General features: G+C 48.8%; 1 protein-coding gene across 1 annotated transcript in view; it reads left to right on the top strand.

The window, feature by feature from the left end:
- The first annotated feature begins 9,159 nt into the window (after positions 1-9,159).
- Positions 9,160-23,560, top strand: part of TCEA2 (transcription elongation factor A2) — a 29,734-nt gene continuing 15,333 nt past the window's right edge. The window contains exons 1-4 of the mRNA XM_054046340.1: positions 9,160-9,343; positions 14,798-14,860; positions 16,204-16,309; positions 18,396-18,486. Coding sequence (XP_053902315.1) covers positions 9,275-9,343; positions 14,798-14,860; positions 16,204-16,309; positions 18,396-18,486 — 329 coding nt within the window. The 5' untranslated portion in view covers positions 9,160-9,274. The remainder of the gene's footprint in view (positions 9,344-14,797; positions 14,861-16,203; positions 16,310-18,395; positions 18,487-23,560) is intronic.

A 23,560-nucleotide genomic window follows, 5' to 3' on the forward strand; every position in this document is an offset into this window, starting at 1 on the left:
TATATCGATCCCGGATAAATCAATTGCTACCCGCCGATATGGCGGGTAGTGAAGACATACCCCAACTAAATCATCCCAGCCAGGGCTTTGTCATGCCAGGTCTTAAAAACCTCTAAGGATGGAGATTCCACCACCTCCCCAGGTTACCCATTCTAGTGCTTCACCATCCTCCTAGTGCAATAGTGTTTCCTAATATCCAACCTAAACCTCCCCCACTGCAACTTGAGACCATTGCTTCTTGTTTTATCATCTGCCACCATTGAGAACAGCCAAGCTCCATCCTCAATTATATCCCTCCTCATCAACCAAACCTACAGAAAGATGCCACTCTCCATTAACTGCAGAGTCATTTTTATGGAATTTTGTGAAATTTCTATAGAACCCCATTGAATTCTGTTGAAGAGCCTGTTTAATTCTGCAGGGTCTTTCCCAAGTGTTGATGCACTGAGAGTTTAGACTCTCTTACAACAGCGAGATGATCCCAGATGATGATCCCAGCCCAGGCTGCAGAATTCAAGTTTGAATTTGGGTCCAAGCTTTCCCAGAGTTGCAGGGGTGCTTAGATCAAGAGTTTTGGCTGGATGGCCTATAGGCCTACAGCCAAAACGCCACAAAGGTCAAGGTGTCTGAGCCAGAGATTTCATCCATTATATCGATACCAAACTGGTTGCTCAGCTGGTGTAAGGCCGAGGAGAATCAGACCCTGTGTTTGGAAGCAGTGGTGAAGTGCTCTAGTTACATCAGCCCAGCACAGTACCCGGATGCGTGTAGCAGATAGATAGACATACCCTCAATCTCAAATAGAAAAGAGAATTTTGCAGTTACCCACCCCCCCCTTAATAATGGCCTGGATCCAACCCCCACATTCCCAAATTCTAGGTGAGTTCAGATGCCAATCAGACTAGCTTTGTGCAGGGCCGCCCAGAGGATTCAGGGGGTCTGGGGTAAAGCAATTTTGGGGGGCCCTTCCATAAAAAAAAGTTGCAATACTAATAGAATACTATATTCTCATGGGGGCCCCTGCGGGGCCCGGGGCAAATTGCCCCACTTGCCCCCCCCTCTGGGCGGCCCTGGCTTTGCGGCTCATGCCCATCTGTTGGTTAATCTGAGAGACGCATTTCAGAGATTGCCCATGCGCTGAAAGTCGCATAGATTTCCTGAATTCATTCGTTCATGGGAATCTCTTGGGATTTTTCTGATTCCGCGCGGTGTGGCATTGGCACCCTGGAGGCTGGCTTTAAGTTCTGGGCTCAAACAAATCCAAAAGCTCAGAGAAACTCCCTTGACTCTGCCCATTTTCACCTGGCCCACCTGCCAAGCTGGAAATCATCGGAGGTTCACAACTTTCCAACAAACCTGAGTCAAGCTCCAGGCTTGGCATGAGACCAGCTGAGTTTCAGGTTTTGGGGTGAACAATTTTCATGGCTCCACTGCGCCCCCTTCACCAGGGGCAGATGAGAAGCTGGGGTCCATGTGTACACAGATGTCAAAGGGTGGCTATCAGCATGCGGTGTTTGGCCAAAGTCCCCAAACTCTGCTCTAGGGGTAGAAGCAACCTGGGTCTGTTTTTAGCACATTCATGGGCTGGTTTTTCAAGAGGTAAGGGAAAGTTCATGGATCTGTTGACAGATCAGCCCAAGCGGGAATCTCTCTGGGAATTCCTGCTACAGCAGGTTGGCTCCCGCGGAGGTGGAGTTTCCTCCAGTTCTCCACCCAGGCTCGGGGAGAATATGCTGGCGACCAGCTCTGGACTCCGGAGGCTGGGCTGAGCGACGCCACCGCTGCTGCTTCACAGCGGAGGTCGTCCAAAAAAACCAGCAAACCCTGCAAGCCTCCCTGTCTTTTTTAAAAGGAAGCTTGTGGGTGGAAGGGACTGTGTACTGGGTGAGATCAGAAATCCAGGCTCAGGATCTGACCCTGTCTCTGCTAGGGAGAGATGGGGGATGAAGGGTTTCAGCCCACATCAGGCTAGATGCAGCCACTGAAAGGATCGCAGGGGTAGAGTGTGTCATTGTTTGACCTGGGTGATGCCCCTCCTGGATCCCTCCCCCATTGGCCACTGGAGGTGAGGAGGAAGGCGCTGGAGCCAGCACTACTGGCCAGCGTCATGGTGCACTGGTGTATGGAGGCAGTGGGGAAGTGGATTACAGCGCGCGCGTCAGTCGAGACTTGCTGAAGTTTGGAAGGTCGCTCCGTGTAGGGGACGAAGTGGGGTAACGGTGCTCCACAACAGCGCCGAGTGACTGAGCTCTCTGGAATCTGAGACACGCCACAGTCCATATTTGTGGTTATGAATCACGTTTGAATTGAGATGATACAAACCATATTTCCAGTGTCAACAGAGCCTCTTGTGTGCTCCGCTGAAGCAGAGTCCTGGGGTATCCCAATTTCCCCACCCAGGGGCAGGAACTCCCCCTTTTCAGGGTCTCCTGCCTGGAGGGACTCCATCCCACTCCCACTGGGTTTTGCTTGCTTTGAGACGTCTTCTCCTCCCTGTCAGAGACAGTCTCCCTCTGCAATGACCTTCCCCCTTTCAAGCCCAGATGCTGTGAAATCTCCAAACCCTGGTTTGGACAGAGCCCTAATTTGTAAAGATGGGTCTGAGCCATGATGTTCCAAGGTGGATCTACATTTCCACAGAGATGAGAGAATTTGGAGTGAGGCTTTGGCCCATCTCTGCTCATCTATGGACTTTCAAGATTGTCCCTTTAGTTACAGTAACAGCATATTTGTTACTAAATGATCCCAAAGTGTTGATCATTGACTTCAGTGGGAGCGGCAGGTGTCCAGCAATTCTGAATAACAGATTTAGATGCCTAAATATGAATGTTAGCAGCTAACTTGAAACACCCAAGTTCAGAGCTGTTGGCCTGACTTCATTCAAAGCCACAGAATTCAGGGTCACGGTGAGGTTAGAACGCACTAGTTCCTGACTCGGGGTCCAGAGCTCACAGCAGCAGATTATATTATCAACTCTCTGCAGGTTTTAACTCCCACTGAAGCACCACCACCTCTAGGGCAGAACGCAGTAGCAGTCTAACAGCACACAGTGGCCCAATGCAACCCTTAAGGAGAGAAATGCAGCTGGCCCTATTTAACTGCAGAGGCAATGTAAAGCTCTCCTCCTCCTGGGTATCAGCTGAAGAAAGCAACATTTCCAAAATAAGTCCCATAAATAGGAGCTTTACACGTAATGAGTAGATCCCACTGGACCAACTCACTAGTGAATATGCATCCAGACATAGTCTTTATACGGCTCAAGAGTCCCATCTAGAGGAATTTCGGAGACATTAACACTACACTCACAGCAGCAGACCCTAGAGCGGAAGGCCCAAGATGGCTGGTTGGGAATTTTTTGACAGTGTTTTTTCATTGGAAAATGTCCGTTTGTAGATACAGAAACTTGTCATGGGACTGAATCAGTTTTGAAAAACCTTTGGTGGGGAAATGGTTTCTTAAGTCCAGGATAGAGTTCTGGGCAAAATCAGAAAGAGGGAGAGAGAGCTTGTCCCTGCCACATTCTTTTTGCAAAAACCTTCGAAAGATCTCAGTTTCGTCCCGATGCCGAGCAGGAATAATTTTCAAAATCTTGAAAATCTTCATGAGACAGGAAAATGTTTCCTGCCCAGCTTTGCACAAGGGTCAACTGTGGGTTTACCTTAAGCTGATCATTTGATGCATTATTCTACTGGAAAAAGTCCTTCCCATCAGATTGCCTTGACTATTAGAGGTTCAGGTGCTTCCGTGCTCGGTATCTGAAAAACAAATGTTGCTGCATGCATAGGGGAATTTACATTGTATGGATGGCCTTAACACTCTAACCTAACACATTAGTGTACATAAAGACACCTTGCTTTCAGACATCTTGAGCCTGATTTTCAAAGCACCAGAAGATTAGAGCCATAGGAAAAAATAAGGTGGTGCAATTAATGCATATGCAATGCAAATCAGGTTTTGGCATATGCAAAAGGCCAGTTAGCCGCCTACCACACTTTTTGCATCCACAAACACCTCATTTGTCTTTGCAGATGTCATAAATACATAGTCAAACTACGTGTGCAATAGTGCACACATTGCGGCATGCATCTGATGGTACAAAAATGAACCCTAATATGTTTTGTTGCTTTATCAGTTTACCAAATTCTTTTTATTATTTTTTAAAAAGCAAGTAGGTACTTTTTTTTAACGAAGGACCAGATTTTTCACCAAATTAGTTGCACAAAAGACACATGCAAAAAGTGTGTGCACTCATATACCTAACTGATGTGTGTATTTATTGCAGTTGTGTGAAAACTGGGAGATTGCTCGTGCAAAAGCCCCATGAAGGACATCTGAGGGTGCAAACATCCAATTTGCGTGCACAGTCACAGTAACTGCTTGCAAACCAAGCATACAATTGCTCTGCAGCTCTGTCAGTGAAGCCCTGTGTGTTTGAAACGAAATGTATCAGTTCTGTCTGGGAGAAGAAACAAGGAAGAGATCCAAAGGAAATGAACATCTGTGTGACTATGTGAGAAAGAAGCAATCTGTCCCAGCCACATGTCTGGGACCCTTCCTCCATGACAACCCCTGTTTCCGAGAGACCATTTTTAACTTGACCTGCATCCATTTCACTAACCCTTGCAAAGAAGAAAGGAAAGAGAATATAGCCAAGGTAAGGAAAATAGATATGCCCAGAAATAGCAAGTAAAGGGTTCACATATTGTACATGACATGAAGACAAGAATAGATGAGGCCAAATTCTGGAGTCATTATCCAGTTTTTATTTCGTCAAAGCTCCGCGCCATGGACTTTTCTTTGCTATTTTGGGTTAGCAGAAGCCATTGGCATCAGCTTCTTGTATTTGTATAGCTCAGAAGACCACTGTGGTCTGATAAGCAGCGGCAGCATTGGTTGATATTCCTATAAATGATGTCATGAATAAATCAAGCTTGCCTGCGGCTCTGTTCACCTCCATAGGAACATTTTTGGGGCAACAAATCTTGTTTTCCTTGTAAAACCACCTAGCCAGAATGGCTTCAGTTTTTGGTAAAGGCAGCGCAGTCACACTGCCAGCCTGCGAGGCAGAAAGGAGAGGTTTTAGACACGCTCCAGGTGTAGAATATCAATGAGAAGCTGCGGCAGCACTTTGCTACTGTGCAATATTACATGTATGCTGGCGTCTGGGATATTTTCTGTTGATCTGTTGCTCGGAAACACGGTGGTATCCTCCCTACCACATCAAAGAGCCGTCACCCTGCCCCGTCGTTCCATGGAGGGTAGGACAAGGGTTGGGAATGATGGCAATGCTATCTGCGTTAACCACCTGAACACTGCTAAACACGCCGGTTAGAACACAAGCACCGCTGCACATACACGGCTCCACATAGTGGATAGACCTTAATGCTTCATTGCCGTCAATGGACTATGATGGATACTAGTAGCACTATAAAGGGGGCAAGTGAAGATGTCTACAGAGTGATGACTAGGGTGTAAACATTCAGGAGTAGCTAAAAAAGAGGTGGTGGGGGGAGGTGGAAATCAGAGATAGTTTTTTATATATAGAGAGAGACCAACCTATCTCATAGAGCTGAAAGGGACCCTGAAAGGTCAGTGAGCCCAGCCCCCTGCCTTCACTAGCAGGACCAAATACTGATTTTCCCCCCAGATCCCTAAGTGGCCCCCTCAAGGATTGAACTCACAACCCTGGGTTTAGCAGGCCAATGCTCAAACCGCTGAGCGATCCCTCCCCCCTTTTCTGATGGAAGACAAGTATTGATTGTTGTCAGTTTCAGGTGAGGGTCGTTACTCTTTCCTTATGCAGGCAGAAACCCTGATCCTTTAGAGGTCAGGATGGGAAGGCTGGATTGGAGGCATAGTCCCACTGTTGGATGACATTCCCCCATCTCTCCCAGTAGCAGGAGGCAGCATCAGATGAACAGACAAAATCAAATCTAGGACCAGGCTGTTGAAATTCAAGAAACCCCATGGCATGAGATTCTCGAAGCATGACAACCATTATTTGTAGGGTGACCAGGCAGCAAGTGTTAAAAATTGGGATGGGGTCGGGGGTAATAAGAGCCTATATAAGAAAAAGACCCAAAAATCGGGACTGACCCTATAAAATCGGGACATCTGGTCACCCTAATTACTGGGAGCACAAAGAGAAAAGAGACACCAAACAAAGCCAAAGCCCAGCCAGTGAAACCCCTTTTGGTTTACACTGGGTCTCCTACTGCTTAATCCATGGCAAATGACCAGGCTGTTCACAGCCACCCTGCCAGCGTTTCTAGTTGCGTTTCTAACCCAAACAATCTTCGCTCAACAACAAGAAAACCTTGAGCAGTCTCAAAGCATATCGTCACAAATCCCGTTTTTTAAACAAAGCTCCATCAGGGTCCCAGCATGAACCGTGGTTATTAACATGGCTTTGATTAAACGATTTTCAGCTTTTCCCCCAAAGTTCTAGGCTCCCTGGTTCATAAATCTGCTACAGTCACTCTCCTGGAGGCAGGCCAGGTTGGTTGGTCCATTGCCACAACACCCCCTCCTGTGGAGTTGCTGAAGTATGGAGGAAGGAGACAGTACTGTATAGGAGCTAAGCAGACTCCCTTTCTTACTCAGCCTGCTGGTTCCTTTGTCCCACCTAAGCTCTGCGCCCCATCCAATCACACACTTTAAAAGGCCACTTCCAGCATGCGCTTGTTGTATGGTGTTTCTGCACCAATGCTTGATTGCCTGAGGCCTTGTCTATACTAAAGTCGCACAGACTTACCTAAAATTGTTTTGTTTCTAAATCAATTTAGTTAAAATGGTGCCAAACCCAGCATGGTCACTCTTACACTGATTAAAGCCTAGAGAATAGTAATATCCGAATTAAGCGTAATCAACATAAACTAGGGTTAAATCAAATGAGGACCATCCACACGGATGGGTTTTACAGCAGTTTTACTAAAGCAATTTAAAAACACACCTTTAGTTAAATCAGGGCAATTCTGAATACAAGCAAGGCCGGAGAAGTGCCCTTGTCTACAGTCAGGGTTATAGAGAATCACAAACATAATATGAGTCAACAATCTACGTAATATGGTTGCAAAAAAAAAATAAAAAAAGAAGCAGCAAACATCATTCTGGGATGTATTAGCAGGAGTGCTGTAAGCAAGACATGAGAAGTAATTCTTCCATTCTACTCAGCACTGATGAGGCCTCAAGTGGAGTACAGTGTCCAGTTCTGGGCACCACATGTTGCAGAAGATGTGGACAAACTGGAGAAAACCCAGAGGAAAGCAATAAAAATGATTAAAGGTCTAGAAAACATGACCTGTGGGGAAAGATTGGAGAAATTGGGTTTGTTTAGTCCGGAGAAGAGAGGACTGAGGGGGGACATGATACCAGTTTTCAAAGATGTAAAAGGTTGTTACAAAGAGGAGAGTGGTAGACTGTTCTCCTTATTCACTGAGGACAGGACAAGAAAGTAATGGGCTTAAATTGCAGCAAGGGGGATTTAGGTTGGACGCTAGAAAAAACTTGCTAAATTAAGCACTGGAGGCTGTGGAATCTCTGTCATTGGAGGTTTTTTAAGAACAGGTTAGACGAACACCTGTCAGGGATAATACTTTATCCTGCCTCAGTACAGGAGACTGGACTAGATGACCTATCAAGGTCCCTTCCAGTCCTAAATTTCTGTGATTCTACGTGTGCACATGCTCTACAAAATTCTTGACTCGGCACTACATGAGCTGCCCAAAGGACAGCTGAGCAGTTCTCCATCTCCTAGAAGTTGATCCCATATCCCTCTCTAGCCTGCTGGAATATGGGAGAAGAACTCATTATCTCCCTTCCCAGCCCATGTGGGGGAAGGAACTCCAAGATAACCCATACTAGTGATACAGTGAGACTTAAGCCTGATACAACATGATGCAAGTACTAGTACAAAAAACTCCCTGACAACGGGCACAGTCCTGCAAGGTGTTAAGGACCCTCAACTCCCATTGAAATCAGTGCTTAGCATCATGCAGAGTTGAGCCCAGAAGTTCTACCAGACTGTGGATGAATGATGAAAACATCCCTCCCAGACCTCTCCATAAACCGGGCACTGGGCTCTCCTCACTGGGGGGTCAGCGGAACCCCAGGGCACTGGGCTAGCAATTGTTTTGCAGTCCTCGTTGTGTATTTGTTCTACACCAGTCAATGAAAAGACCCAGCACCTTCCAAGACGGAGAGGTCCGACTCTTCCCCAGTACCAGTGAGAGCCAGGCAGCCTGGAACAGCGGTGCTTTCCCAGACCATGTCTACACTACAAAATGAGGTTAACCTCACTTATGCCGGCACACAGCTACTGCAGTTATTAAGTCGCTTGTGTGGGTGCACAGTTGGCTCCGTGTGTCGGCGTCCTCATCAGGAGCGCTTGTATTGATTGTCGTGTGAGTGTGGGGCATTGTGGGATGGCTCCTGGAGGCCAGTCATGGTTGACATAAGCCATGCAGCACCTACTCCGACATTGCATGGCCTGGGACGCTGCGCCAATCGGGGAGATGGTGGTACTAAATTGACCCAGAGAGGCACTCACGTCCGCAGCAGAGGAATAGAAGTGAAGTAAGACATGCCCACAGCTAGGTCGCCGCAAGGCAGCTTACGGGGACCTAAGCCTGTCGTATAGACTGGGCCTCAGGCTCAGTTTACCGCCTTCCCTTTATTTTCCCTTCTCTTGTCTTGTCCTTCCTTTTACACCCCCCCCTCAAGGCCACTTGATTTTCTCTCTTGATCCTTCTTCCTTCTCCCCCATTCTCTCGTTTATTCTCTCCCTCTCTCCATTATCCTTCCCTCCCTCCTCCATCTCCCCCTCTTTTCCTCTCCTCCCCTCGCCCATCACTCATTCCCCCTCTCCGCCCCTCCCGCTGTAGTCCCTCCCCCCTCCAAACTGCCCCCCCCCCTGAAAACAGCTGGAGCCCCAGCCACCCATGCCGGTCCGTTCTCAGCCTGGCTCTCCGGTGACTGCTGGGGCTTGTAGTCCTCGCCTCGCCCGAAGAGCGTGGGGAAAAGGGCCAACGTGGACTACAAATCCCACAATGCCCCGCGGAGGGGGGCGGGGACCTTGCCGGCGCACTGCCCTCTGGCGGGCTGTAGGCGCCCCGCCGCGGGAGCCTGTGCGAAAGAACTACGAGTCCCATCGTGCCCCGCGCGCCGCAGGGCTGGAGAGCGGGGCGGGCGGACTGCGGACACCGGGGTGAGTGAGTGCATCGGCAGCCCCCCCGCTTCGGCCCCGCCGCGTCCCCCTGCTGCGGGGAGCGGAGCCATGGGCGGGGAGGAGGAGATCGTGCGCATCGCCAAGCGGCTGGACAAGATGGTGTCCAAGAAAAGCGCGGTGAGTCCGGTGGGCGGGGAGACCCAGGGGTGCCCCCAGCTCGCGCCCCGGAGCGCCCGCGCCCCACCCCCCCTCTGCTCCCTGGGGTGCCCCCGTGGAGCGCCCCTCTTCCCCCCTCAGCCTCCCCCCCAGAGCGCCCCTCTTCCCCCCTCAGCCTCCCCCCCAGAGCGCCCCTCTTCCCCCCTCAGCCCCCGGGGTCCCCCCCAGAGCGCCCCTCTTCCCCCCTCAGCCCCCGGGGTCCCCCCCAGAGCGCCCCTCTTCCCCCCTCAGCTCCCGGGGTCCCCCCCAGAGCGCCCCTCTTCCCCCCTCAGCTCCCGGGGTCCCCCCCAGAGCGCCCCTCTTCCCCCCTCAGCCTCCCCCCAGAGCGCCCCTCTTCCCCCCTCAGCCTCCCCCCCAGAGCGCCCCTCTTCCCCCCTCAGCTCCCGGGGTGCCCCCAGAGCACCCCTCTTCCCCTCTCAGCCTCCCCCCCAGAGCGCCCCTCTTCCCCCCTCAGCTCCCGGGGTGCCCCCCAGAGCGCCCCTCTTCCCCCCTCAGCTCCCGGGGTGCCCCCCAGAGCGCCCCTCTTCCCCCCTCAGCTCCCGGGGTCCCCCCCAGAGCGCCCCTCTTCCCCCCTCAGCCTCCCCCCCAGAGCGCCCCTCTTCCCCCCTCAGCCCCCGGGGTCCCCCCCAGAGCGCCCCTCTTCCCCCCTCAGCCTCCCCCCCAGAGCGCCCCTCTTCCCCCCTCAGCCTCCCCCCCAGAGCGCCCCTCTTCCCCCCTCAGCTCCCGGGGTCCCCCCCAGAGCGCCCCTCTTCCCCCCTCAGCCCCCGGGGTGCCCCCAGAGCGCCCCTCTTCCCCCCTCAGCCTCCCCCCCAGAGCGCCCCTCTTCCCCCCTCAGCTCCCGGGGTGCCCCCAGAGCACCCCTCTTCCCCCCTCAGCCTCCCCCCCAGAGCGCCCCTCTTCCCCCCTCAGCCTCCCCCCCAGAGCGCCCCTCTTCCCCCCTCAGCCCCCGGGGTCCCCCCAGAACGCCCCTCTTCCCCCCTCAGCCTCCGGGGTCCCCCCCAGAACGCCCCTCTTCCCCCCTCTGCTCCCTGGGGTGCCCCCGTGGAGTGCCCCTCTTCCCCCCTCAGCTCCCAGGCTCCCCCCAGAGCGCCCCTCTTCCCCCCTCAGCTCCCGGGGTGCCCCCAGAGCACCCCTCTTCCCCCCTCAGCCTCCCCCCCAGAGCGCCCCTCTTCCCCCCTCAGCTCCCGGGGTCCCCCCCAGAACGCCCCTCTTCCCCCCTCAGCCCCCGGGGTCCCCCCCAGAACGCCCCTCTTCCCCCCTCAGCCCCCGGGGTCCCCCCAGAACGCCCCTCTTCCCCCCTCAGCCTCCGGGGTCCCCCCCAGAACGCCCCTCTTCCCCCCTCTGCTCCCTGGGGTGCCCCCGTGGAGTGCCCCTCTTCCCCCCTCAGCTCCCAGGCTCCCCCCAGAGCGCCCCTCTTCCCCCCTCAGCCTCTCCCCAGAGTGCCCCTCTTTCCTCCTCAGCTCCCTGTGCCCACCCCTGATGTGCCCCCCCCACAGCACCCCTCTTCAGCTCCTGGGGTCCCCCCCAGAGTGCCCCACTTCCCTCCTCAGCGCCCCGCCCCCCAGCACCTTCTGTGTCCCCTCTTCTCCCTGGAGTGCCCCATTTCCCTCCTCAGCTCCCGGGTTCCCCCCCCCCAGAGTGCCCCTCTTCCCCCCCTCAGTGCCCTGCCACTGGGGTGCCCCCTCCCTGAAGAGAGCCCCACCAGCACTTCATTCGTGTCCCCCGGGGTGCCCCCTCCCAGGCTGTGCCCTCCCCCATGAGAGCTCCCCTGTCTCCCATTGTGTATCTCCCCTCAGAATGTGCCCACAAGGGTGCCCCCCACTGTCCCTGGTTATCCCCTTCTCTCCTGAGTGTACCTCCATCCCTCTCATGACCTGGTGTGTGACACCCCCTTCCCCGCCCCCCCATGCCCCTCTCCTTACAGCCCTACCCTGGGGTTTCCCTGTCCCCTTCTGAGCCCTTGGGTCCTCTCTCCCTGCTGCCTTCATGGAGCGTTCCCCACACACCCCCTCCTTTGTTTTCAGTTATGTCCCCACTACTGCACCCCCCGATATCTCCCCAGAACACTTAGTATTCCCCAACAGAGCCCCCCAAAGCCTGTTGCTGCCCCCAGTGCGTTATCCCATACAGCCCCCTATCTCCTGCTGTCCCCCTCTATGTGTGTGCCCATAGCAACCCTTCACCTACGGTCAAGTGGATCTAGCTCCAGCGCCCTCATGTTCCCTATCAATAAGGCCCTACCAAATTCACGGTCATGAAAAATGCATCACGGACCATGAAATCTGGTCTCCCCCCATGAAGTCTGGTCTTTTGTGCACTTTTACCCTATACTATACAGATTTCAAAGGAAAGATCAGGATTTCTCAAATTGGGAGTCCTAACCCAAAAGGGAGTTGCAGGGGGGTAGCAAGGTTATTTTAGGGGGGGATCGTGGTATTACCACCCTTACTTCTGCGCTGCTGTCTTCAGAGCTGTTGCTTTCTGCTCCAGCCCTGTTAGCCCCCCTCCTTGGTGCTTTCCTTGCGGAAATGCATGGTGGGCCCTCATCTACACCTTTCTGCCCCTATAGTCCCCTCACCAGTGCCCTGCCGGAAATCACATGCATACAGGGAACCCTCCTTTGCCTTTTGGTGGCCTTATCATTTACCATCAGACCTCTGCAGAAAAGCATGATGAGTCAGGAGGAGCCCCTCTTGCTGTCCCCAAATCCTTCCCTCAGCTCCCTTGTACCTTCCCATTGCAATTTCGCTGACTCCTGCAGCCCCCTCCCACCAGTATACTTGCAGCCACCATCACTTCCTCTCAGCCCCCTGCAGTACAGGGGAGGGTAGACCTTGCAGCCCCCTCAGCCTTCTGAGGTCTCCATTATTTCCTATCACTTGGTCATCACTGCCTCAGAAGGGGAACACCATCACCTCCCCATGCTTCCCCATCCTATTCCGCTGCAGTAATGAGAGAAGGAGGAAGCTCCCATCATCTCTCTGTAGCCAGAGGTGTGAAGAGCTCCCTTCTTCCTCTCAAATGACCAGAGAAGAGGGGAAGCACGCCCATTGTCTCCTCCTAGTATTACAGGAAGATTTTTGCTGTCTCCTATCTACTTCTGGATCCCAATTGCCTCCCAAACTAGAAAACTTTGGTGGGAGAACACATAATCTTCACAGCTGAGAGAATTCCTTCATTTCCTTTCTCCCCCCAGCTCTTCCTGCATCTCCTTCCTGGGGACTGATCCTTTCTTGCCTCCTCCTCACCTAGCAGTTCTCCCCAACTTCTGTGATTGTCCTAGTTCTCTCATTTCAGTCCCCAACTTCCTTCCTCAGGGGCGGATCTATATCTCCTCTTAACCTTCCCTTTATACAATAGCTATTTCTCCAATCTTCTTCCCCTGTACTGCCCCCCAATATGCTTTCTCTGCCATGCAGGCTTGCTCCCCAGTACTCTTCTTCCTCCCTAATTCTCTTCTGTCCCTTCACTATGAAGATAAAATGACAATCTCTGCTAAAATCACATCACTGAAGAGGTCCTCAGCCTCAAAGTGGTGGAGTGTTCTTCAGAAAAGGAAGCATGAAAGGATCATTATTGTTGAATTGGCTTCCAAGTGTCAGTGATTAGCAAGGAGAAGCAATGTCTTGAGTGATTTGACCTAGTTGGCATTAGAGTGTAAGGTAACGGACTGTCCAGTTGGTAGTTTAACAGGTGGGTCACTATATCTTGTGATTTTTGGCTACTAAACCATGTACAATACATGAACCAGCATCCAAACCTTTGGTTACTGCAGTCATGGTCCTTTGTCACTGGATCCTCATCTTGGGTACTGGTGCCCCACTCTGCCCCCGCCTTGTCAAATGAGGAAGTTAACTTTAACACACACTGGTCCCAATCCTGCTTTCACTAAAGTAAATGGCAAAACTTCCTTTGAGGGGAACAGGAATTGGGCCATTACTGTAAAGGCTGGATTTATTTGACTCTCGATCTTGGAATGTCAGAAAGAAATTTGGCAAGTCATTCATTCATTCATTCTGGGTAAGTTGCTGTAAGGCTCCTGAGGGAGTGAATTGCCTGTGTGTGTGCATATTGAAATCTTCAACTTCACTTTGATTTAGCTCTCGCAGCCTGTGTCCTGCAGGATGATGCTGGCAGCTGGATCTCTTCCTGAGATGAATCGGAAACAGCCTTTCTGCATGGAGGGGGAGGGATCTGAAGCTGAAATGTCTGTCAGTTCAGGCTGCTTCACACCACTGCAATTATAGTCTCTGTAGGTTTTGTGTTCCAAATGGGCCTGGAGTGGTTAGTATTTTAAATGAGCTGTTAAATGTGAACATTAGAAGGCCTTTCAGAGTAAGTGGGCTGTAGTCCACGAAAGCTTATGCTCTAATAAATTTGTTAGTCTCTAAGGTGCCACAAGTACTCCTGTTCTTCTTTTTATTAGAAGGCCTTGTCGGTTAGGAGAAGAGAGGAAGAAACTGCAGTCTGAATGGAGGCTGACAGATTCCAGGCTCTAGTTTTCATGGAGAGTACTGCAGAAGTGAGGATTTGCTAACATCTGTCCAGAGTTTGCAATTGTACCTGATATTTTAAAATGTACACATGGTGTAGTTAGGGCCATGCAGCAATTGAGTTTTCTGGATACAATGAAGCAGATGGATGAACATTTTACCTACCATATTCCAGGTGACCTGCTCCCTAACTTCCTTGCTTCTTATCAATTTTGATACAGTGGTCAAAGCTTTTCTAAAGAGCAGTGGGTGGACCTCCTGAGTACTTTTGCAAAGCAAGTTTTCCTTCTAGCCACAAATCCTACCAGGGACACAATGCCAGCAGCTGTCTACTACCATAGGCAAAATAACCACTACCCCCAGGGGTGATTGTGAAGTGCTCTGAGAGCCTCTGATGCAATACCTTGGCAAAGGTATCTGCGTCATCAACCAGGTCACCTAAAACGGTGATTTGCTAATAGGATTATTCCTAAAGGAAAAATGTTGTGGGAGGGTAGTTTTTTAGGTGTCAGTTCTTGTCTGAGGTGCATTGTTTAGGAGTTCTAATTAAACTATCTGGATAAGGATAATAGTTAACTGTGTAAGTAGTAAGCACAATAGAAATGTGCTGTGTGCCAGGACAGATCTGTTACATAACAATGCTTCTCTGTCTTGCTTGGTTCCCATACCTTAGCTAAGGCCGCCTTATCTACTGTAATTTCAGGAATATAATGAGGATTGTTTCTAGTGTCATCTAAAATATTAGCCCCAAGATTGGTTGGTTGGCTCCCTCATGTTCTAGGAACAATTGTTGCTTTATTGGCCCGTGCAGGTGGAGTTGAAGTAGCTGTTCTTTCTTAGATGCTATGGAAGAAGTGGCCCATAATAACTTTTTTTTAGTAACTAGTAGATTTTTTTTCCCCCCTCCACCCTTCTTTCACAGGATGGTGCAATGGATTTGCTGAAGGAACTGAAAAGTATGCCTATCACTCTGGACCTGTTACAGGTAAATCATGCAACTAAGGCAAGGAAAACTAAAATCCAGATGTAGGTGGAATAAATGCTGATTTTTTTTGGAATGAGATTAAGACAGTCTCCCCTGCTATTTGTTCCCTCCTCTCAGAAACATCAAACAAAGCTATGCAATGTTGTATTTATAAAGCCTCACCAACAGAGGTGCTTAGGGTATCAGAACAAATTCAAAATTCCATTTGTAAACATGAAGTGAAAAGACCACGCTTTTCAAAACCAGTGGAGGGATCGGAATAAAGAAGGGGAAAATAGATTGGGAAAGCAGCAAATGTGAGGCCAGCAGCAACCATATTTTTTAAAAAGCTTTTGTAAAACTACTAACAAAAAAGAGCATCAAGGTATGTTTTAAGTGGTGAGACAGAGACTGAAGCAGAGCTCGAGGGGAAGCACAACCTAGAGCCCACCAAACTGATGAAGTTGATGGAGCCCCATAAAAGTTGGGGGGCATGTTCCATCGGGATGAGATTCTCGGGGGAGGAGGGGCAACTCCAATCTGGTTTTTAGAACTAAATTAAATAGTTAATAAAAGTTAAGGGCTTTAGTAATATGCTGAAACTTAAAAACACTCCTTACGGGCTTCGGTTACAATTAAGGTGCTGAACATCCTTTTAAAAAGCAACAGAGGGTCCTGTGGCACCTTTAAGACTAACAGAAGTATTGGGAGCATAAGCTTTCGTGGGTAAGAACCTCACTTCTTCAGATGCAAGTCTGAAGAACCTCACTTGCATCACAAGTACTTGCATCTGAAGAAGTGAGGTTCTTACCCACGAAAGCTTATGCTCCCAATACTTCTGTTAGTCTTAAAGGTGCCACAGGACCTTCTGTTGCTTTTTACAGATTCAGACTAACACGGCTACCCCTCTGATACTTGACATCCTTTTAAAAGAAAATCCTGTTAGAAGAGTGGTTGTGGTTTAAAGGCTTGCAGTATTGTGTGTTACAGCTAGGCATCTGTTTATAATTTTGGCCCTGTTTTTAAATTTCTAGGACTCTCTGAGGGATTTTCTTTCAAATCCTGTTCAGTTTTGAGTAATATATATATTGCTTGCAGTTGGTTAGGAAGGGGAAAAGGTGTCATGGGAGATGGAGTCCTCCAAGAGAGAGCCATATGCTATGTAAGCCAGATATTCAAGACTCAACTTGTTGGTAGCTGCTGTTCTGTAGAAGCATCAAGCAGCTGGCTCTGTCTCCAGGGTTTTGTACACCTTGGTCAATGCTGCTGTGTCTTGTGGCGGAGACCTGTTTTTCTCTAACTGTAGTGCCATTGGCTAACTGGTCAGTTCTTGAGTGGTTCACTTCTTGAATGTTGATTTGCAGTCCACCCGGATTGGGATGTCGGTGAATGCGCTGAGGAAGCAGAGCACTGATGAGGAAGTGATCTCGCTTGCCAAATCACTTATCAAGTCCTGGAAAAAGCTTCTAGGTAAGAGAATAAGCAGGGTTTGTTGGATTCAGTTTACCAAATAGCCAACTCTAGCATCTAACATCTGTTAGTCTTAAAGGTGCCACAGGACTCTCCGTTGCTTCTAGCTGCGTTGCTATCCTGTAGGCTGTGTTACTCCTACAAGCTTCTGTCTGCATCAATAGAGATAGGAAGTTCTAGCAGGCCACAGAACTTAGAACCTTAAAATTAGACCTCATCTGGAGGGTTTCAAGTAGTACACAGTGAATTCCATTTAATAACATTGAGTTCCTATTTTAAAAGAAAATGGTCCCTGCAGAAGAAGTGGAATTAAGGGCCAGGACTGCATGTAGTTAATGTGCACTTGCTCAGGCTTGCGAGGTTTGAAATAAGAATAGTTAGCGTGCCAATGATAGTAATACACTGATCTTATGTATAAAGTTCTCCATTTGCTGACTGAGATGTTCAGGATGTGCTGCAGTTTAAAGTAAATGCAATATTAACATATCAGTAAACTAGCACAACAGATAAATAGCCAACTAGTGTAACATTGTAAGAAACCTGCTAGAAAACATTTCCAGTTGTGATGGGTTGAAGAGTGAGGTCTTATTTAAAATCTTATTGCTTGACTATACTTCCCGGAATGGGATATTGTAATGCTTAATGAGCAAATGTTCCTAAAGCTCTTTGAAGACGGTACTTTGCACAAGGGTAGCCCTTTGCTTGCTCAAAAGCATTAACCCATTCAGCCCCCTTTCAACGTAGCTAATTAGTGTGGTCCTCATTTTTTCCAAAAGTCAGTCAACTTGTCTAAGATTACTGAGTGAGTCGTTAGCAGGCAGGGATTAGAGCTCAGGAGTTTCTCTCCCACTTCTGTGTTCATTCCTCTAGACCACCCTGGAAATAAAAGTGCATTATAAACAATCTTTCCTATGGAATTTCCAAGAATAAATGGAAATACTCCACCTGAGTACTAATAAAGACACTTTACAGGGCTTATGGTGCCACTGAACTTTTTTTTTTCTGATTACAGACCATGAAATACTAAGCCCTTTTAATTTCAAATCAGAAGAGAGGACATGTCTTGAGTGGGTTATTTGTGTCATTGGGAACTGATGTAATTGTCTTTAGCATAAACCATGCTTCTGAGCCTATGGCAGTACCTGTGTGTGAAGCTCAGGGTAGAGTGTCCTGTCATCAAAACTAACAAGTCTGTCTGAGTCAGTAGAAACAAATATCTTCTATATTTAATACCATCGGGTTGTTCAAGGTGTATGTGAAATGAACTGCTAGTTCCAGTCTGCATCTCAAAGAAACCACCTACAAATAACTTGGCAAAGAAGCCAAAGATTAAACGGGTATTGGAGACTGAACTATTTTTTCCTCCAACCCGCTGCCGGGGCTGGTCCTTCTACCTCAGGGTGGATACATAATGGTGGGACCATGAGGGGAAGCCTTCACTGCCTATTCCTGGCCTGTATCTGATCTGCGTTTAACCAGAACTTCTGTCTCCAGGACTGCAAAGCCATCACCTTCCAACGGCACTGAACTAACTGGAAAAGAAATACACTTCTTAAAAGAATAAATTGTATCCCTGGCCTTCCAAACACCTACCTTGAGAGAGGGGCTGGCCCCCATAGGCGCTTTTGAAAATTGGATTGGGTTTAAGTCCCATTTTCAAAAGTGATTTTTGAAAATTTTACTCAGTCTGTACATTCGGCAGCCGGGGCCTCACTAGAAAAGAAACTTTGGCTGGGATAGGTCTTCCCTCATGAAGAAGCTAATCTCAGGGAATGAAGGATGGGTCCTTTCACACTGGCTAGCTAGGGAAAGGTTTGTGGTATGTTTGCCAGGTTGCTTGACTCCTTGCCACTCAAAGGCAAGTAGAAAGATTACCATGGGTGCATTGCAGAGTACTTTAGGCTGTACAGACCTATTCCTCCATGCTGCTCTTCTGGAGCTAGTAACTTGCCTCTGACCAAATATCCAGGCTCTTAACCGTCCTTTGTGCTCTGCTTAATGTAGTCAGGATTGTGGTGTGATGATCAACCCTGAATCCTCGGTAGTATCTGAGTGTTTGTTTTTTCCCTCTTCTCACTGGGTGCAGATGCTTCGGAGGACAAAAGTGAGGAGAAGAAGAGGAATTCTTCCTTGTCGGCATCCTCCTCAAAGGAGAGCGGTGACTCGAGAGACCAAAGGTAACGCTTCCCTTTAGCCCAAGATGATGCTGTTGTACATGTTGTTCCGTCACTTGGGGCTTTCTGTGTTAACATTTGATCTTTAATGTGTCTGTTGGGCTGTGCAGTTGGTCTGCTCAAATGCCTCATTCTGCTCAGACCTGCCAGGAGTCCAGCCTACCCAGCAAAGGGGACAGGCTGCCTGTAGATCCGTGTGGTGTTCTATAATAAAGAGAAACTACAACTGTAATGGAAGAATAAACATCTACAAAATACAGTGGCTTTAGTGAGTTTTTTTGCTTTCTGTTCTACATGATTTGTTTTACCTTCACGTTTCCATTTCCTTCTGTTCATGCTGGTTTCTTTCTCTGTTAATAAAACATTCCTTTGGGTTGGATTTTGTTTGTGTTGCATTTTTATATTTTTTCCCTTGCTTGTTGTAAACCCTTGGAGTCCTTTAGAAGGGCTGCGACTATGCTCAGCTTTAGCCTTCTCTGCTGATGCATGGGAGCCAAGTATTCACAGACGATCCTAGCAGGAGCCTCACGCCCCTCTCCTCCCTGCACAATGAGCTCCCCTCCACAAGCGGTGGAAGAAGTCCACCCGCCCTGCAGTCGGCATCGAGCTGGTCTGCTGCTGACTTACCCCTCTTTATGGAGTGGGTACTCCGCAGCCTATTCCCCATCTGGCAAGTGTAGTTAGAACAGGCAGCAAGGGGAAGTGGGGTCCGGGTGGAGGTCAGGGAGGTTATGAGGTGGGACCAGCTTCACCAGAGTCCCAGCTGTGCCTCCCAGAAGCAAGAGACTGATCCTTCCTTTTAGCCAGAGCGCTCCCAAGAATCCCGTGCGGACTCCAGGAACCTGGCCATTTCATAAGGTGTAAAACACCTGTGCATTAGTCACTTTCTTAAGGATTAATATTAAGAATGGAAGAATGGCCACACTGGGTCAGACCAATGGTCCATCCAGCCCAGTATCCTGACTTCCGACAGTGGCTTGTGCCAGATGCTTCAGAAGAAATGAACAACAGGGCAATTTCGAATAATCCACCCCCTGTTGTCCAGTCCTAGCTTCTGGCACTAAGAAGTTAGGGACACCTAGAGCATGGGATTCCATCCCTGACCATCTTGGCTAATAACCATATTCTAGTTTCTGTTTATTGATAACTCTCTTATTGGTAACTCTCTGGTTTGAGTTTTCCCATGCTCATTAAAGTCCGTCCCTGCGTATGCCAGTCAGTCAGTCCCTATCCGACTAGCCTCTTTACCGTGTCTGCTTTTTGTTTCAGAACTGTCACATGACCACTGCTGCGGCCCCTGTACCTTTGAGCAGGGCTGGTACAGTGAAAGTTCCTGACACGGTGGCTGAGCTGCAGCAGTTTAACTTGCTACATAAATCTCCTCCTCCACTTTTGCGTATAAACATTCCAGCAGATCATGATTTGGCCTGTGCCTTGCCATGTTTTTAATAGTAATGGAGCCTTCTGGTTTGAGGCCATAAGCCCAGCTGCAATGCAGCGTAGCAGGGACCGTCTCTTGTTCTGTGTGTGTTCAGTGCCTAGCACAGTGAGCTCCTGGTCCATGACTGGCGTTTCTAGGTGCTAATTCTACAACTAACGTTAATCTGGAATCTCCCAGCTGAAGTTTTCCCTTTGCATTGTGCAAAGAGCAGGATTTCTCTGGGAGGGAGATGGCAGGGCTTCATGTGTTTTCAGTGAAAGGTGTGCTTTTGTAAGCTGGGAGAGGAGGGGTGTGAGCACAGGATTGGGACCCAGGAATGCCTGCCGTCTAAATCCTGCTTCTGACACTGGATCCTTCTGTGCCCTTGGGCAAGCATCTTCAATTCTTACCCCCATTTCTCAATCTGTAAATAGAAACGATACTTGCCAGCCATATAGGAATCTGGTGAATCTTAGTTCATTTGTGTCGGCAAAAGGGAAAGTATTATGTTTGTGCTAGGCTGATGGTATACTAGAGTCAGGAAATAACACCTTAGAGAAATCTCTGGCTTGGCCTCTAATAGACTTTCCTCAGGAAATTCTTGTGAGTCTGAAGTAAAGGGGTTTTCCTGGCACATTGAACAGAGTTCCTCAGCTGTCCCCAAAGCACCTGGGAGAGTGAATAGGGGGGAGAATTGTGTGAGTAAAACAAACCCAGTCTGCTAGGACACTCGCAGTTTGGAAGAAGTGGCCTAGTGTTGTCACAGCCCGAATAACACACCAGTTGTGGTCATGGAGGCAGAAATATGGTGCTACCGGCTTTTTCAGCAGCCAAGGACCAGTGGTTTACCCGTCAGTCCCACCAAACTCTTTGTCCTCCACTAGTAAGGCTCTAAGAGACACTGCACGGCTACTACTTCTTTTTCATTTCAAAGTGCGGTGCAGACAATAAACCTCCAACACTCCGTCAGGTAGAAGTACCCTCTCCCTTTAACAGGGGGAAACTGAGGCAGAAGTTAGGTGTTAGAGATATTTAGTTCCTGTCTCCCAGCCCGTAGCCAGTCCCATATATCATGCTGTCTCGTTACAGAGAGAAGAGCATATGTTCCTCTGATGGTACAAAAGAGCCTCCCAGTGCTTCCTGACAAACTCAGAGAGCTTATTGGCCAAGCATTGCCCCGGTGTCTCTGTGAAGGACAGGCTGAGACTAAATTAGTCAGACGGTATGGCTGATCTCTGGGCGATGAGTGCACTCCTATGCTGGTTTGATGAGGCTGCTATCAAAGCAGTAGAGAGGCCAGCCAGTGTTGAAATGTACTTTCTTCAGCCATGGAGTCTGACAGATTTTGACTGGGCCTTTACCATTGTGTCAGTGAAGAATACTTGGGATGCTTCTTGGCCCATAACTTTTCTCAATTCCACGGTGCAGATGGGGAATTTCTTTTGCAATGACTAGGGAATTAACATCCGTACAGCTGTATCCAGAGAGTCTCAGCCCTCCAATGTGGAGGTGGAGCTTGTTCTGGTAGGCGAGATATTTACGTGATACACTAGTAGATGGTATCCCTTATAAAATTAAATCCCGCAGTTCTGTATTGTTATGGTTCAAAGCACTGTATCTCACTACTGGATGGTGTAGTATTGTGGACTATTACTACGGTATTTTTTTAATAGGTTGCATATAGAATGTCTTCATCTCTGGCAGCACTGTGGTTTCTTTTTTTGCCAGAACTCTCATCAGGCCACTTATTGGGAGTGTCTGGATTTGTTGCATGTCAGTGTATTACTTTTATGGCAATTTCCTTTCCACTGCAGTCCAAATTCTATTTGAGTCCGGCCATCACACGTGTCACCGTTTTGTTCTTGGGTCACTTCTTTAGTAATGCAGAGGACTTTTTATTCTTCTCTTGGGTAAAGCGTACCGCCTTATTCCCATGTTTGACAGGAGCAGTCTAAACCCCCAGGATTTCCTGAAGCAAAGCTGCTCTTTGTGGTGAGGGTTCTTATTTGCCAACTATTGTCATGACAGACAAACCTCCTCTTACACAGACTTTGTAAGTGTGGTCTGGACTGCTGTGAAATCTGTTTTGTTTGATCCAAGAGCAATCAGCTGAGGTTGTTCTCAGGCTTGCTATGGTTTTAAACTGCAAGAGTGAGGAAAAGCTTGTTCTGCTTCCCTGCTGGTCCACTGGACTACTGCCTACTCTGTGCTTCAATTACCTCTCATTCTACTGCACAAGCCGGCAGCTGCTCTACAGGGTTTTGGAGTTACTTTGAGCCATAACCTTCCTGGGGCAGGCCTAGGTGACTTCTGTTCCTGAGGTAGAACTGCACTTAGACACACAACCCCTACTGAGGTCTGTAGGGCAGAATATCAAATTCTCTTTGAGGTTGGCAACGGCTTTTTGTTCACACGTCCACAAATGAGTCTTTCAAAGCTTTGGTGGACGGTTGCTTCTTGGGCTGTTGAATTCTACCAAAGCCCGAAGCTCATGTAACAGCTTCTAGGCATGGCAGGCGTTGCACATTTCCCTGGATGAGTTTTTCTTGGTCTGTTTAAAACATCAATTGCTATAGGCCCCATTTGCATGTGTGCAATCACGTGGGCACTCAAGAGTTGACAGGAATGGTATGTGCAAACTGCACTGAAAATCAACAGGTACTCCGCACCTTTCAACCATCAGGCCCCTTTTCCTTAGTTCCCTAAATAGTGATTTAGGAATCAAATTTTCGGCATCCAGATTTGATGTTTTAGCTCTTAAAGCACCTGGAGCTTATTTTACTCCTTTTTAAAGATGTTTAATTAGCACAGATGTGATAGTTGATGGAAGCAGAGTCCTAGAATGGAGATTTTGCTGTGGGATACTTTTGTGGCTCAATGTTTCTGTCAGGCTGAGACAAAGGACTTGTAAATTTTGCCCAACGAAAGCACCAGTCTCATTGCGAAGCATCTTAGAGCCCCATGTGATCCACAGAAATATACATTCAGCCATGTATGTGTAGTCTGTACAGAGAGGCATAAATTCATATTTACTGCAGTAACTAGTGGTACTTGTTCCCTTCGAAACAGCAGCTGTTTACTGGCAAACCACCATCTTTTGCAACCCTCAGCTGAGTACACACATCTCTTGCAAGTGACGCTGTATGTACTCAGCTTAGTGACGTTAGTTTTTTATTCTACATTTAGCCTCCATTTTCAGAAAAATGCACACGCAAATTCACTTGTGCTGAGAACCTGTTGTACATCTCCGTGATTATTTGGGCCATTATAAATCTGGCCCAAAGACTTACATTTTCACAAAAATAGGCCCTGCAGACCCCCTTTGCACATTCAATTACTACAAAGATGTTTAGACAGCTGAAGCTGCAGATGAATGCCTAGTAGATTTTGCAAAAATGCCTAAACCAGTTCCCCTTGAAAAAGCTCAATGGATGTTAGATGCCTAAAAGAATTTGAGGACCTGGACCTAAAGTCTTTTGTTCAGCCCCTGAACAACTGCCAGGGTTCAAACTCCCTACACGTCACTGTGCCCTAACCCTTATAACATTGCCCTGCAGGGAGCACCAGTAGGCCTGAGCTGGTAGTTCAGCTTCCATTCCCATTTCGTCCTTGGCTACGTTGCTGTCCGTGCCCACCGGGTGCCATTTGGGGTAGGGT

This window comes from Malaclemys terrapin, chromosome 12 (genome assembly GCF_027887155.1).
Source record: "Malaclemys terrapin pileata isolate rMalTer1 chromosome 12, rMalTer1.hap1, whole genome shotgun sequence".
Classification (NCBI taxonomy): Eukaryota; Metazoa; Chordata; order Testudines; family Emydidae; genus Malaclemys; species Malaclemys terrapin.